This window comes from Gigantopelta aegis, chromosome 8, assembly GCF_016097555.1.
Source record: "Gigantopelta aegis isolate Gae_Host chromosome 8, Gae_host_genome, whole genome shotgun sequence".
Lineage (NCBI taxonomy): Eukaryota > Metazoa > Mollusca > Gastropoda > Neomphalida > Peltospiridae > Gigantopelta > Gigantopelta aegis.
Genome location: NC_054706.1, coordinates 79910409 through 79926398, shown reverse-complemented (window position 1 = coordinate 79926398; position 15990 = coordinate 79910409). Strand labels below are relative to the sequence as shown.

Here is a 15990-nt window from a genome sequence, read left to right as displayed (position 1 = left end):
TGTAAAAGTGGCAGTGTCGCCTCAACATGCTGTCAGTTACTGATACAAAATACAAACACATCTACAGTTTTAATAAACTCCTAGTCTCACCTCAACATGCTGTCAGTTACTGATACAAAATACAAACACACCTAGTTTTAATAAACTCCAAGTCTCACCTCAACATGCTGTCAGTTACTGATACAAAATACAAACACACCTAGTTTTAATAAACTCCTAGTTTCACCTCAACATGCTGTCAGTTACTGATACGAAATACAAACACACCTAGTTTTAATAAACTCCTAGTCTCACCTCAACATGCTGTCAGTTACTGATACAAAATACAAACACATCTACAGTTTTAATAAACTCCTAGTCTCACCTCTACATGCTGTCAGTTACTGATACAAAATACAAACACACCTAGTTTTAATAAACTCCAAGTCTCACCTCAACATGCTGTCAGTTACTGATACAAAATACAAACACACCTAGTTTTAATAAACTCCTAGTCTCGCCTCAACATGCTGTCAGTTACTGATACAAAATACAAACACACCTAGTTTTAATAAACTCCTAGTCTCGCCTCAACATGCTGTCAGTTACTGATACAAAATACAAACACACCTAGTTTTAATAAACTCCTAGTCTCACCTCAACATGCTGTCAGTTACTGATACAAAATACAAACACACCTTCAGTTTTAATAAACTCCAAGTCTCACCTCAACATGCTGTCAGTTACTGATACAAAATACAAACACATCTACAGTTTTAATAAACTCCTAGTCTCACCTCAACATGCTGTCAGTTACTGATACAAAATACAAACACACCTAGTTTTAATAAACTCCAAGTCTCACCTCAACATGCTGTCAGTTACTGATACAAAATACAAACACACCTAGTTTTAATAAACTCCAAGTCTCACGTCAACATGCTGTCAGTTACTGATACAAAATACAAACACACCTAGTTTTAATAAACTCCTAGTCTCACCTCAACATGCTGTCAGTTACTGATACAAAATACAAACACACCTTCAGTTTTAATAAACTCCTAGTCTCACCTCAACATGCTGTCAGTTACTGATACAAAATACAAACACACCTAGTTTTAATAAACTCCTAGTCTCACCTCAACATGCTGTCAGTTACTGATACAAAATACAAACACACCTAGTTTTAATAAACTCCTAGTCTCACCTCAACATGCTGTCAGTTACTGATACAAAATACAAACACACCTAGTTTTAATAAACTCCTAGTCTCACCTCAACATGCTGTCAGTTACTGATACAAAATACAAACACACCTAATTTTAATAAACTCCTAGTCTCACCTCAACATGCTGTCAGTTACTGATACAAAATACAAACACACCTAGTTTTAATAAACTCCTAGTCTCACCTCAACATGCTGTCAGTTACTGATACAAAATACAAACACACCTAGTTTTAATAAACTCCTAGTCTCACCTCAACATGCTGTCAGTTACTGATACAAAATACAAACACACCTAGTTTTAATAAACTCCTAGTCTCACCTCAACATGCTGTCAGTTACTGATACAAAATACAAACACACCTAGTTTTAATAAACTCCTAGTCTCGCCTCAACATGCTGTCAGTTACTGATACAAAATACAAACACACCTAGTTTTAATAAACTCCTAGTCTCGCCTCAACATGCTGTCAGTTACTGATACAAAATACAAACACACCTTCAGTTTTAATAAACTCCTAGTCTCGCCTCAACATGCTGTCATTTACTGATACAAAATACAAACACACCTACAGTTTTAATAAACTCCTAGTCTCGCCTCAGCATGCTGTCAGTTACTGATACAAAATACAAACACATCTACAGTTTTAATAAACTCCTAGTCTCGCCTCAACATGCTGTCAGTTACTGATACAAAATACAAACACACCTAGTTTTAATAAACTCCTAGTCTCACCTCAACATGCTGTCAGTTACTGATACAAAATACAAACACACCTAGTTTTAATAAACTCCTAGTCTCACCTCAACATGCTGTCAGTTACTGATACAAAATACAAACACACCTTCAGTTTTAATAAACTCCTAGTCTCACCTCAACATGCTGTCAGTTACTGATACAAAATACAAACACACCTAGTTTTAATAAACTCCTAGTCTCACCTCAACATGCTGTCAGTTACTGATACAAAATACAAACACACCTTCAGTTTTAATAAACTCCAAGTCTCACCTCAACATGCTGTCAGTTACTGATACAAAATACAAACACACCTAGTTTTAATAAACTCCTAGTCTCACCTCAACATGCTGTCAGTTACTGATACAAAATACAAACACACCTTCAGTTTTAATAAACTCCTAGTCTCACCTCAACATGCTGTCAGTTACTGATACAAAATACAAACACACCTAGTTTTAATAAACTCCTAGTCTCACCTCAACATGCTGTCAGTTACTGATACAAAATACAAACACACCTAGTTTTAATAAACTCCTAGTCTCGCCTCAACATGCTGTCAGTTACTGATACAAAATACAAACACACCTAGTTTTAATAAACTCCTAGTCTCACCTCAACATGCTGTCAGTTACTGATACAAAATACAAACACACCTAGTTTTAATAAACTCCTAGTCTCACCTCAACATGCTGTCAGTTACTGATACAAAATACAAACACACCTAGTTTTAATAAACTCCTAGTCTCACCTCAACATGCTGTCAGTTACTGATACAAAATACAAACACACCTAGTTTTAATAAACTCCTAGTCTCACCTCAACATGCTGTCAGTTACTGATACAAAATACAAACACACCTAGTTTTAATAAACTCCTAGTCTCGCCTCAACATGCTGTCAGTTACTGATACAAAATACAAACACACCTTCAGTTTTAATAAACTCCTAGTCTCGCCTCAGCATGCTGTCAGTTACTGATACAAAATACAAACACACCTACAGTTTTAATAAACTCCTAGTCTCGCCTCAGCATGCTGTCAGTTACTGATACAAAATACAAACACACCTACAGTTTTAATAAACTCCTAGTCTCGCCTCAACATGCTGTCAGTTACTGATACAAAATACAAACACACCTAGTTTTAATAAACTCCTAGTCTCACCTCAACATGCTGTCAGTTACTGATACAAAATACAAACACACCTAGTTTTAATAAACTCCTAGTCTCACCTCAACATGCTGTCAGTTACTGATACAAAATACAAACACACCTAGTTTTAATAAACTCCTAGTCTCACCTCAACATGCTGTCAGTTACTGATACAAAATACAAACACACCTAGTTTTAATAAACTCCTAGTCTCACCTCAACATGCTGTCAGTTACTGATACAAAATACAAACACACCTAGTTTTAATAAACTCCTAGCTCACCTCAACATGCTGTCAGTTACTGATACAAAATACAAACACATCTACAGTTTTAATAAACTCCTAGTCTCACCTCAACATGCTGTCAGTTACTGATACAAAATACAAACACACCTACATTTTTAATAAACTCCTAGTCTCACCTCAACATGATGTCTGTTACTAATACAAAATACAAACACATCTACAGTTTTAATAAACTCCTAGTTAAAATACAAACACACTATTTTTAGACTGCCTAATAACTGAGGTGATTGCCTTTAATTTAATTCTCGTGGACTGTGACATATCAGGTCTCACGCCAGTGTTAACATTGAGGAAGAGTTTCTTTGATATGTTGTAATGATTGCTTTAACGATAGGTACCAGTCCGTTGATTCAAAGCTTGTAGGCGGGAGAATAGTTGACAAGTTGCCAATTTTTTAAACGAGATTTGTTTGTGTTGCCTCAGTTAATGCTTGGGTAATGTAGACACGTACATCCCATAATAATGTCACATCCCTGTCTGAGAAAAAAAAAATTGCCATGATATACCTATGTATTATATAAGACATACACACTCTTACCATCGATTTATTTACCAACAAACAAATTAGGAATTGCCATTCAAACATGCAGGTATGTGTATGAATACTCGTTTATTTTGTTTACTACATATGACATTGTATACATCAGCTATTTAATATTATTTAAAAAATTATTTTATGGTAGACTGACTTAAAAAAAAAAACACTTGTAATAAAAAGAAATTATTGTTGAAAAAATATAATTGGTGTAGTTTATATGCATCTTTTGAGGTACTGCAATAGAGTATTAGATTTTTTTTAAAGGACTGAAATTGCTACATTGTACTTTAACTTTCATGTTTTAAATTTGTTTGTTAGTACATAGTTCTTAAGTTTACACTGTTTTAATTTAACACGACTTTTTATATTGATGTATATATTTATATATATTATATATTTTATATATCATTTCATATATGCATTTTACCTTAGTTTGACAGCCAATAACCGATGTATTTTTTGTTCTGAGGTGTCGTTAAACATCCATCCATTCATTTATTTGTTAGTAATATTTGTCATTGATATACAATGTACTAGTATTCCAAAATGAGAAGTGTTTAATGAATGCATCTTTACGATATGCCTTGTACATACATCTCTAATGAATGCATCTTTACGGTATGCCTTGTACATACATCTCTAATGAATGCATCTTTACGATATGCCTTGTACATACATCTCTAATGAATGCATCTTTACGGTATGCCTTGTACATACATCTCTAATGAATGCATCTTTACGGTATGCCTTGTACATACATCTCTAATGAATGCATCTTTACGATATGCCTTGTACATACATCTCTAATGAATGCATCTTTACGATATCTCTAATGAATGCATCTTTACGATATGCCTTGTACATACATCTCTAATGAATGCATCTTTACGGTATGCCTTGTACATACATCTCTAATGAATGCATCTTTACGATATGCCTTGTACATACATCTCTAATGAATGCATCTTTACGATATGCCTTGTACATACATCTCTAATGAATGCATCTTTACGATATGCCTTGTACATACATCTCTAATGAATGCATCTTTACGGTATGCCTTGTACATACATCTCTAATGAATGCATCTTTACGATATGCCTTGTACATACATCTCTAATGAATGCATCTTTACGATATGCCTTGTACATACATCTCTAATGAATGCATCTTTACGATATCTCTAATGAATGCATCTTTACGATATGCCTTGTACATACATCTCATCAGCTGATATGCCATTTGTGGAGAATAATCAAATATATACTTAATGAAATATGCCATTTGTGGAGAATAATCAAATATATACTTAATGAAATATGCCATTTGTGGAGAATAATCAAATACATACTTAATGAAATTTGTCATTTGTGGAGAATAATCAAATATATACTTAATGAAATTTGCCATTTGTGGAGAATAATGACGTATAATACACGTATCTCATGTTTCATTATTTTCATGTGTTAATGAAATTACTTTTTGAATGCATATATTTAACAGCAGCCAGTATTTAAAGTGTGTTTGTCTTGCAGTGCTGTCATTGAACATACAAATCAAGTGATTTTCATGGAAGACGATGACGTAGCCGCTGTAGAGAATGGACGATTGACGATCCACCGTGTGTCACGCAGCATCGATGACTCAACCACCCGCGAAGTCATTACCCTCAAGATGGAAATACAGGAAATCATGAAAGGTCTGGCATTCTGTAATATCACAGTTTTACAGTGATTGGGGGGAAGAGTTTATAAAAGTAAACATTTTCATCTACTGTATACAGGTTTTCTGCCCCGGTATAGAAGACAAGTAAGTCTTGTTATTTACATTTACCAGTATCATGCATCTTGTTTTGACATAACTAATATATGCTTTTATACAGAATTGTCATCAAACTTTTTATTCCATCCTTTTGTTTTTATTTAGTAACAGGCAGGTTATCATAATGCTAAATAACTGACTTTTCAGTTTTTCATTTCATGAATTTTCATGAACCATATGTAGTAATAAAAATGTTAAAAAAAAACAAGCTCCCCAAATAATCCCAAAACTGTTGAAATACAAAAGGATCCCACTCTAAGGATGAATTGTATTTAAGAGAGTAAAATATAATTTTAGTTTATTGCATTTGCATCATAAATGAAGGCTTATAGATTGTGGGGTCAGTCTTCAACACAGTGATAAAGACTGAGGTCCGTAGAATGAAAAACAAGTAAAACCTAGATTTGTTTAAAAAATGTGAGGTATTGATAGTATACTGGTATGTACATTTCCATGCCTGTATATTGAGTTAAGGTTTGAGCACAAGCGTTTTCACATGTTTATTGTTGTTATTTTCTTTGTGTTATTTGTATTTGTGCGGAGTAGTATATATTTCACGGCCTTTCCCGGATTTGACATTCATCATTCATGGCTCACTTGTGAAGGTATGTGACTTCAACATCCTGATGGGCCTGGTGCTACTGACCTGGATTAGATCCGGGACTGGATCGAGAACTCGATACCTACCAAAGTGAATCAACTAAACATACAGGTGTCTGATATGTCTTGGAAATCCTCCAAAGTGAATCAACTAAACATACAGGTGTCTGATATGTCCTGGAAATCCTCCAAAGTGAATCAACTAAACATACAGGTGTCTGATATGTCCTGGAAATCCTCCAAAGTGAATCAACTAAACATACAGGTGTCTGATATGTCCTGGAAATCCTCCAAAGTGATTCAATTTCATGATCTACAAAAATTACTTTTATCTATGTTGTTCTTGAAAAGTGTTTCAATTTCACTCACTTTTAAATAATAATAATAATATAATGCAGCACAAATCATGTTTTTGATCAAAAATACAGTTTTGGAAATTGTCAGGTTATAGCTTTCCCCCCCCCCCCCCCCCCCCCCCCCCCCCATCTGTGAATTTAATGATTGGTTAAGCAAATTTATTATAATATTATACATTGAAATGAAATATTACATTCTATAGTAAATACTTTTTCTGCATGGTCTCGTGGAAGGTTCAGATTTTGCCCATCTTTATTGAGTTACTTATTACTCACATACTCCACCCATCAGGGTTACTGACACTAATTAATCATTTAAAGAAAGCTGCTGATAGGTTTTACTTGACACTTAATTTGAAAAAGACAAATATTGTTGTTTTTAGAAATGGTGGGTGCCTGTCAGTTAGAGAAAAATAGAAATATGGAAATTCCAAAATTAAAGTTGTTAATAGTTCTAGATTTCTTGGTATGAACTTCACTACAAAACTAAGTAAGCATTTTGCTCTGCATCATGCTGTGACAAAAGCAAAAGGTACAGTTATTCAGATTGTTAGATCATTATACAAACTGGGTTCGTTCAACAGTCAACATTTGTTCAAACGTTTTGGCTGTCAAGTTGTACCTGACATGCTCACTTGAAGTATGAGGTCTTTCAAAGGTTACTGAAACTGAAAGGTGCATACATTTCCAAGCAAACATGTTCTACACCAGCGTAGGAAGTGTGGGGGGGGGAGGGGGGGAGGCAGCATGTGCCCCCCCCACACTTTTCAGATATTTTGCTTTATATTTGCTTTATAATAGTGTAAAAGTGTGTAAATATAAAAGTGTGGCCCACCCCCCACCCCCCACCCTCTTTTTGGCACCTTCAAACGCCAGTACGTGTTCTATCTGTGCCATCACATGCACCCAATCTTAAAGTGTATGCACAAACTGTCAGATATCCTCTGTATCACAATGATTATTGAATGTGTTAAATATTGGACACACCTGTTGCAATTACCTTCTACTAGATTATGCAAGTAAACATATATAATGCTCTGTAAAAAATGTTTGTAAAGGGAAACAGAATTGGGCAAGTCAGATGGAAAATGTGTCATGTCGTAATGGCTTTGGCTGTTTGAAATGATGACTTACAGAATCTGATGTATATTTACAAGAATGGTTAATCAACATAACATTGTAGTGATACATATGAATTGTTAGATTGTCCTTTCTGTCTTCATACAGTTGAAGAGGAATTCCATTTCATTTTTTTTATGTACATTGTATAATGATTTAAGAATCAAATATCTGCAAAAACAATACAGATCTGAACCTGAATCTGAACCAAATGATAATCTTTCTGAATACAAAAAGTAATGCTTATAAATGAAAATTAAGTAAATTTGTTTTTGATGCTTTGAGAGTTCGAGATGTATTTTGCAATAATAATCCCCTGCAGACAGACTGATTTCAAGTCTTATTTAATTTTGTAAACAGCTAAATTTGGTAATAAATAGAACATTCTAGCACTTGGTAACATTTTACTGACTTTCACTGATTTTCGACCCTCTTAATAAATTTTCAAATAAGTGGAGAGTTCAGTGCAATGTGGGAGTTTGTTTTAAATAAAGATGATTGGTATTTATTCATAAAGATTTCTAGCAGTCATGTTTGTAAAATGGTCAGAATTTAAAATGTTACTTTTAATATGCTTTTGAACCATGTCAGTGGACCCATTGGGTTTCAGTGTCTCATGACTGATATATCAAAGACCATGGTATGTGCTGTCTTGTTTGTTGGGAAGTGATAAACGATTCATTGCTATGAGTGGAAAACAATAGTGACTCTATATGTCAGAATTACCCAATGTTTGACATCCAGTAGCCGATAATGAATAAATGAATGTGCTCTAAAGGTGTCATTAAAGAAAATCAACTTTAATCAACTTTAATCAACTTTAATCAACTTTAATCAACTTTTCCAGTAGCCAATGAGGAAATAATGTTCTCTTGGGGTTGGTAAATCAAACTTCAACATTTTTCAATATGTTTGATATAAATGAAAAATCTTGTTGCAGTACTAATCAACAATAATTAAGATATGCTTCATAAAATATTTATTAGATGAATAAACTATATATATACTCCAACTTTAAATTAAGAGTTTGATAATTGGATACCTTTTATTTAGTAATATTCAAATCATACATTTATATACAGTCATGGAATGTTTGAGAAATGACAAAAATATGTAATCTGTTATAGTATTGGTATTAGTTTACAGAAATGTTCAACTAATATCACCTCATTAACATTATAATTATGACTTGCATACTTTAAACTCTTTACCATTTTAAGCCCATGCACCAATTTGAACCCAATAATCTCATTAGATTTTATAGTATATTAAGGAAATGTAATAATTATAGACATTTTGAATTGTACCTATTCAAGAAGTGTTTTGATGCCTGTCAGTGTAAGGTTTTTGTGGGGGTGGGGGGTGGGGGGGGGTGGGGGGGGGTTTCATACGCTGCCAACTGTAGGTTTTTTTGTGGAAAATGCTAGTGTTACAAAGTCACTTTGAAAACTCTTTCATGTTGGGCAGTGCATTCTAAATTATTAAATGATTATTTTAAAATTACTCTAAAGTGACTTTCTTTTGTATTTTGTAAAAACAAATATCAGTTTGGCACAACATGGGCTACTTTTCATTGATTTTCAGTTGTGTTTTGTAGGTAATTTTTGTTTTAAACAGCTTTGGTGACTTGTCTGATTTCTTAATCTTTATTTGTTTGTTTTTGGTTTTTGTTTAGAAAATTTTAGTGTGACACATTTCTGGTTACTATTTTGATTTGATTGTTTTGATAGAAACATGGTTAGTTAACAGTGATTTTCTGATGTAATTAACTTTTTAAATAAATTTTAGTTTGGCACATATCTGGTTACTTTCTCAGTGATTTTCTATTATTATTTGTTGGTAGGAAACTTCAATTTGGCATATTTCTGGTTACTTTCCAGTGATTTTCTATTATTATTTTTTGGTAGGAAACTTCAATTTGGCACATTTCTGTTTACTTTCCAGTGATTTTCTGATGTTATTATATTTGTAGGAAACTTCAGTTCGTTCATGCAGAAGGAGATCTTTGAGCAGCCCGAGTCTGTGGTGAACACGATGCGGGGCCGCATGAACTTCGAGACGAATCTCGTACAGCTCGGAGGACTCAAGGACTACATGCACGAGATCCGGCGCTGTCGCAGAATGCTATTCATCGCCTGCGGGACGAGCTTCCACAGCTGTGTCGCCGTTAGTAACCATAATATCTCAGGGCTTCTAGATTATTGTAACCCCACCCTCATGGCTAGTGATATTCAGTGTTGGGCTAGTAAATAACTATTGCCATGCCCGACGGGTAATGAAAAAACAAAATTGTCAAATGTTGCTGTTAAGTCTATTTTGTAAATATGAATATCCTGGCCCCACCTCAACCCCCCAATATTAGTGTTTTAAGCTCTATCTTCCTGTTTAGGTGACATATCTGATTATTACTATTATTTAGTAAAATTGTATTAACTTAATGTAAAGTAGGGCTAGTGAATTTTTAATCATGGCTAGTAATTTTTTTAAATCACTGATCCCATGGCTAGTGGATTTTATAAATCACTGATCCCATGGCTAGTGGATTTTATAAATCACTGATCCCATGGCTAGTGGATTTTATAAAAATTCTAGAAACCTTGTATCTAAAAAAAACAAGAGTGTCAGTTGGCAGGTTTCGAACCTACGGCACCGATTTGCATGGCATTGGACAATTCAGCATCCTATCTACTCGGCCATTAGCCCCGTGGCAGTTTTAAAAATTGCTGTAAACGAGACCTGAATAAACGGGAATCGTGCCAAAACCGGCTATGTTTGATGGTTCTGAATGTTTTAAATTGTAAAACACCTTTTTGTTGACGTTACAGTGACTGAGTGGATAGAATGCTGAATTGTCGAATTAAAACAGTTTAATCACTATTTCAGAATGTGTACTGTCAAAGACTCAGTTTGAAACTAGTTTAACGGTTTTGTTTATCCAATTCAGACAGGATCTAGTGTTTACAGGGTTGCATTTTAGAGAAATAAAACATTCATAACCATGAAATTTGGCCGGTTTTGACAGGAGTCTGATTACTTAGGGTCTGGTTTAGACAGGTTGCACTGTATATACAGCAATTTTTTAAAATTGCAATGGGGCTGATATGATGTACTCGGAGACTAATAGTCCACCAACAGAAACTTGTTAATATACAGTGAAACTTGGCTTAACCACTCCCCTTCTATGACTACCCTACTAGATATATATATATATAGACCAGTATTTCAAAGACTAATAGTACAATTGATCTGGTGCATCAAATCATACAGTGAAAGTAATCTGGTACTAACACCAACCAATTCTAGTGTTACAGATTACAACCAGTAAAGTGTCTACAGATAATGATCCTGTGTTGGGCCCCAAATGGCCATGATTTACCATGTGCTGAGGTGTAGTTACCCAGACGTTTGTTTGGTTTGTTCCAGACGAGACAGCTGCTGGAGGAGCTGACCGAGCTGCCCGTGATGGTGGAGCGAGCCAGCGACTTCCTCGACCGCAGCACGCCCGTCTTCCGCGACGACGTCTGTTTCTTTGTCAGCCAGTCAGGTGTGTCACGTCGCCGCCTTGTCTCACACAATGTGCTGGGGTGTTATGTATTTCACAATGTGTTGAGGTGTTAATATATGTTCTATATGATGGAAAAAATCCATGATAACTCTTTGTTGACTGGGTGTCGTTAGAATCTCACTGTATAATATTTGTTTTAATGTATTGTTGCCAATTGTAGGTGAGACGGCCGACACTCTTCTGGCTCTGCGCTACTGCAAACAGCGCGGTGCTCTCATCGTCGGCGTCACCAATGTGGTGGGCAGCAGCATCTGTCGGGAATCTCACTGCGGGGTGCACGTCAACGCTGGACCCGAAATTGGGGTGGCCAGCACCAAGGTCAGTTCGAGGGGAAATATAGACAATATACCTGACCATCAGATAGGTGGAATAATAAAATAACTATTATTATTATGAAAGAAAATATCATAGACATCAAACAGATGGAATACTATTATTATTATTATTATTATTATTATTATGAAAGAAAATATCAGACAGTGTAACTCACCATCACCAAATACCTGACAAGTATAGTGGAATTGTATTATTATGAAAGAAAATATCAGACAGTGTAACTCACCATCACCAAATACCTGACAAGTATAGTGGAATTGTATTATTATGAAAGAAAATGACATATCAATGCTCTCGAAAGTCACGATACCAAGCACATCTACCAACACAATGGTCTTGTCAGCATTGAATCTCGACAGATCAGTCAGTAGAAGCTGCTGGGAATGACTCATCGGTCGTGTCTCATTTGCTGGGTTTTTTGCCCCATATAAAACTTGAGTAATACAGACAAGACCATCCCATAAAGCCGATAAGACGGTCATATCTGCTGGTTTGTGCTGGCACACATTTTCAGATGACTTAAGACTTGACTCTTGGGTGTCAGCATTAATCAGGTTCACATCTGAATTTAATGTAAATTTTAATTATGATCAAAAACTACCAGAGTATTGAATAAAAATCACTTTTTCATTATTGTTTAGGCTAGTACAAGAGTTTATTTATTTATTTATTCCCCCCTCCCCCAACCAGCCAGTTTATCTCGCTCGTTATGTTTCGATTGACTATATATTTATTGTTTCCCCACCAGGCATACACCAGTCAGTTTATCACGCTCGTTATGTTTGGATTGACTATATATTTATTGTGTCACCCACCAGGCATACACCAGTCAGTTTATCTCGCTCATTATGTTTGGATTGACTATATATTTATTGTGTCACCCACCAGGCATACACCAGTCAGTTTATCACGCTCATTATGTTTGGATTGACTATATATTTATTGTTTCACCCACCAGGCATACACCAGTCAGTTTATCTCACTCGTTATGTTTGGACTGACGATGTGTGAAGACAGAATCTCTATGCAGGAACGCAGGAAGGAAATTATCCAGGGTCTCAAGAAACTGCCAGGTTTGTTTTCTTCTCAAACTTTCATCAAACCAAGCTGATATTATAGCTTCATAGACAATATGAGTTTAACTCAAGAAACTGCCAGGTTTGTTTTCTTCTCAAACTTTCATCAAACCAAGCTGATATTATAGCTTCATAGACAATATGAGTTTAACTCGAGAAACTGCCAGGTTTGTTTTCTTCTCAAACTTTCATCAAACCAAGCTGATATTATAGCTTTATAGAAATTATTAAATGCATGTGAACATTGATAGTTATGGAAATATTAACCTATTTCTGAATTTTTAATGCCAAAATATTTTGGCATACAATCCTTTAAAACAAACCCTCAATAGAATTGGAATTCTCAGTTTGACAAAATTACTCTTTAGATGGTTGTTTGCCAAAAAGTAATTTAAAGTAGTTTAATTCAGGAAGTCATTTATGTTTTTATTCAGGGCAAATCAAAGAATTGTATCTTGTGTATTTATTCAGGGCAAATTAATAAAGTGTAGTTATGTTTTGTTTTTTTAGGACAAATCTAGGAAGTAACTTATGTATTGTTTAACATGACAAATAAAAATGTAATGTTTGTGATTATGCAGAGCAAATTAGGGAAGTGAGTTATGTGTGTTTTAACCTGGAAATAAAAAGTGTAACTTCTGTGTGGTTTATTCACAGAACAAATCCGTGAAGTTCTCAAGAAGGACAATCAAATCCAGGAGCTGGCTAAGGAGTTGTTTGAGCAGAAGAGTCTCCTCGTGATGGGGCGTGGCTACAATTACGCAACCTGTCTGGAAGGAGCTCTGGTAGGTCACAACTTGAGGGAGCTCTGGTAGGTCGCAACTTGAGGGAGCTCTGGTAGGTCGCAACTTGAGGGAACTCTGGTAGGTCACAACTTGAGGGAGCTCTGGTAGGTCACAAAATGAAGGAGCTCTGGTAGGTCACAACTTGAGGGAGCTCTGGTAGGTCATAACTTGAATGAACTCTGGTAGGTCACAACCTCAAGGAGCTCTGGTAGGTCACAATACAAAGATGTCTTGAATAGTACATAAGATAATAAAATATAACTCACTCTCTTTATGCCTATATAAGAAGCTGACATCTGTTTTGTGTTGTAGAAAATTAAGGAGCTGACCTACATGCACTCGGAGGGTATCCTGGCCGGTGAACTCAAACATGGACCTCTGGCCTTGGTGGACAAAGCCATGCCAGTTATCATGATTATTACACAGGATAAAGTCTATTCGGTTAGTAACTATGTCTGTCTGTGTGTGTGTCTATCTGAACTCAAACATGGACCTCTGACCTTGGTGGACAAAGCCATGCCAGTTATGATTATTACACAGGATAAAGTCTATTCAGTTAGTAACTATGTCTGTCTGTGTGTGTGTCTGTCTGTCTGAACTCAAACATGGACCTCTGGCCCTGGTGGACAAAGCCATGCCAGTTATCATGATTATTACACAGGATAAAGTCTATTCGGTTAGTAACATTGTCTGTCTGTCTGTCTGTGTTCAAACATGGTCCTCTGACCTGGTGGACACAAATATATGCCTATTTTGATTATTACTCAGAATAAAGTCTATTCGGTTAGTAACACAGTCTGTCTTTCTGACTGTGTCTATATATTTGTGTCTGTCTGTCTGACTGTCATTTTATATGGTTACATTCATTAGTTTTCAAGTTTTATATTGTATGAAATAAATTGTTCTCATTTTAACAATCATATTTTATTTCCACCTCTCTGTATCAATTTTGGTAGAGTTATGGCACGTATGATGTTGGCTGCCATGTTGTAAACTATTACTGGCCTCAGTGGTGTCGTGGTTAAGCAATTGGAAATAAGGCTGGTAGGTACAGGGTTCGCAGCCCGGTACTAGCTCTCACCCAGAGCGAGTTTCAGTGACTCAATGGTGTCGTGGTTAAGCAATTGGAAATAAGGCTGGTAGGTACAGGGTTCGCAGCCCGGTACTAGCTCTCACCCAGAGCGAGTTTCAGTGACTCAATGGTGTCGTGGTTAAGCAATTGGAAATAAGGCTGGTAGGTACAGGGTTCGCAGCCCGGTACTAGCTCTCACCCAGAGCGAGTTTCAATCACTCAGTGGTGTCGTGGTTAAGCAATTGGAAATAAGGCTGGTAGGTACAGGGTTCGCAGCCCGGTACTAGCTCTCACCCAGAGCGAGTTTCAATGACTCAATGGGAAGGTGTAAGACCACTATACCCTCTTCTCTCTCACTAACCACTAACAACTAACCCACTGTCCTGGACAGACAGACCAGATAGCTGAGGTGTGTGTCCAGGAGAGTGTGCTTGAACTTTAATTGGATATAAGCACGAAGATAAGTTGAAATGAAAATGTAAACTATTACTTGTTGTTTGTTTCAGAAATGCATCAATGCCCTGCAGCAAGTCAAAGCCAGAAGTGTAAGATCACTTTGTTCTAATAGTTTTACACTTTCAAAATATAGAGATAATAGATTAATGATTCTTAAAACATTTTCACTTCTATATTGTAAAATGTCACAATATATTCATTAATTTTTATATTCACCTCTAGATGCCATTGCCCTCTCTCATGCATAAATGAGTAAATGAAAATATTTTATGTTGTTGGCAGTAGGTAAACAAATTACCTCCTCCCCCCCCCCCCCCCCCCCCCTCCAGTCGATATGATCAAGTGTGGAAGAGCCCAAATATTGAATGAGACCCTGTCTGCTGTAACTCCTCCTCCTCCCCCCTCCCCCCCCCTCCAGTCGATATGATCAAGTCTGGAAGAGCCCAAATATTGAATGAGACCCTGTCTGCTGTAACTCCTCCTCCTCCCCCCTCCCCCCCCCTCCAGTCGATATGATCAAGTGTGGAAGAGCCCAAATATTGAATGAGACCCTGTCTGCTGTAACTCCTCCTCCTCCCCCCTCCCCCCCCCTCCAGTCGATATGATCAAGTCTGGAAGAGCCCAAATATTGAATGAGACCCTGTCTGCTGTAACTCCTCCTCCTCCCCCCCCCCCCCCCCCCCTCCAGTCGATATGATCAAGTGTGGAAGAGCCCAAATATTGAATGAGACCCTGTCTGCTGTAACTCTTCCTCCTGCCCCAGATCTAGTCGCTGGCAGAGCCATAAGCTCGACCTGGACTGGGCATGTCTCAAGTTTCAGTGGATCGGGACATGATAAACAATACCCAGAACCCAATGTATT

At 36.4% G+C, this 15990-nt stretch overlaps 1 protein-coding gene across 4 annotated transcripts in view; it reads left to right on the top strand.

Moving 5' to 3' along the window:
• LOC121378858 (glutamine--fructose-6-phosphate aminotransferase [isomerizing] 2-like) overlaps positions 1-15990 on the top strand; it is an 87080-nt gene that overhangs the window by 54307 nt on the left and 16783 nt on the right. For all 4 annotated transcript variants that reach the window (XM_041507202.1, XM_041507203.1, XM_041507200.1 and 1 more), the window contains 8 exons: positions 5477-5640; positions 9810-10003; positions 11261-11381; positions 11563-11720; positions 12697-12811; positions 13472-13599; positions 13912-14040; positions 15178-15216. In XM_041507202.1, coding sequence (XP_041363136.1) covers positions 5477-5640; positions 9810-10003; positions 11261-11381; positions 11563-11720; positions 12697-12811; positions 13472-13599; positions 13912-14040; positions 15178-15216 — 1048 coding nt within the window. The remainder of the gene's footprint in view (positions 1-5476; positions 5641-9809; positions 10004-11260; positions 11382-11562; positions 11721-12696; positions 12812-13471; positions 13600-13911; positions 14041-15177; positions 15217-15990) is intronic.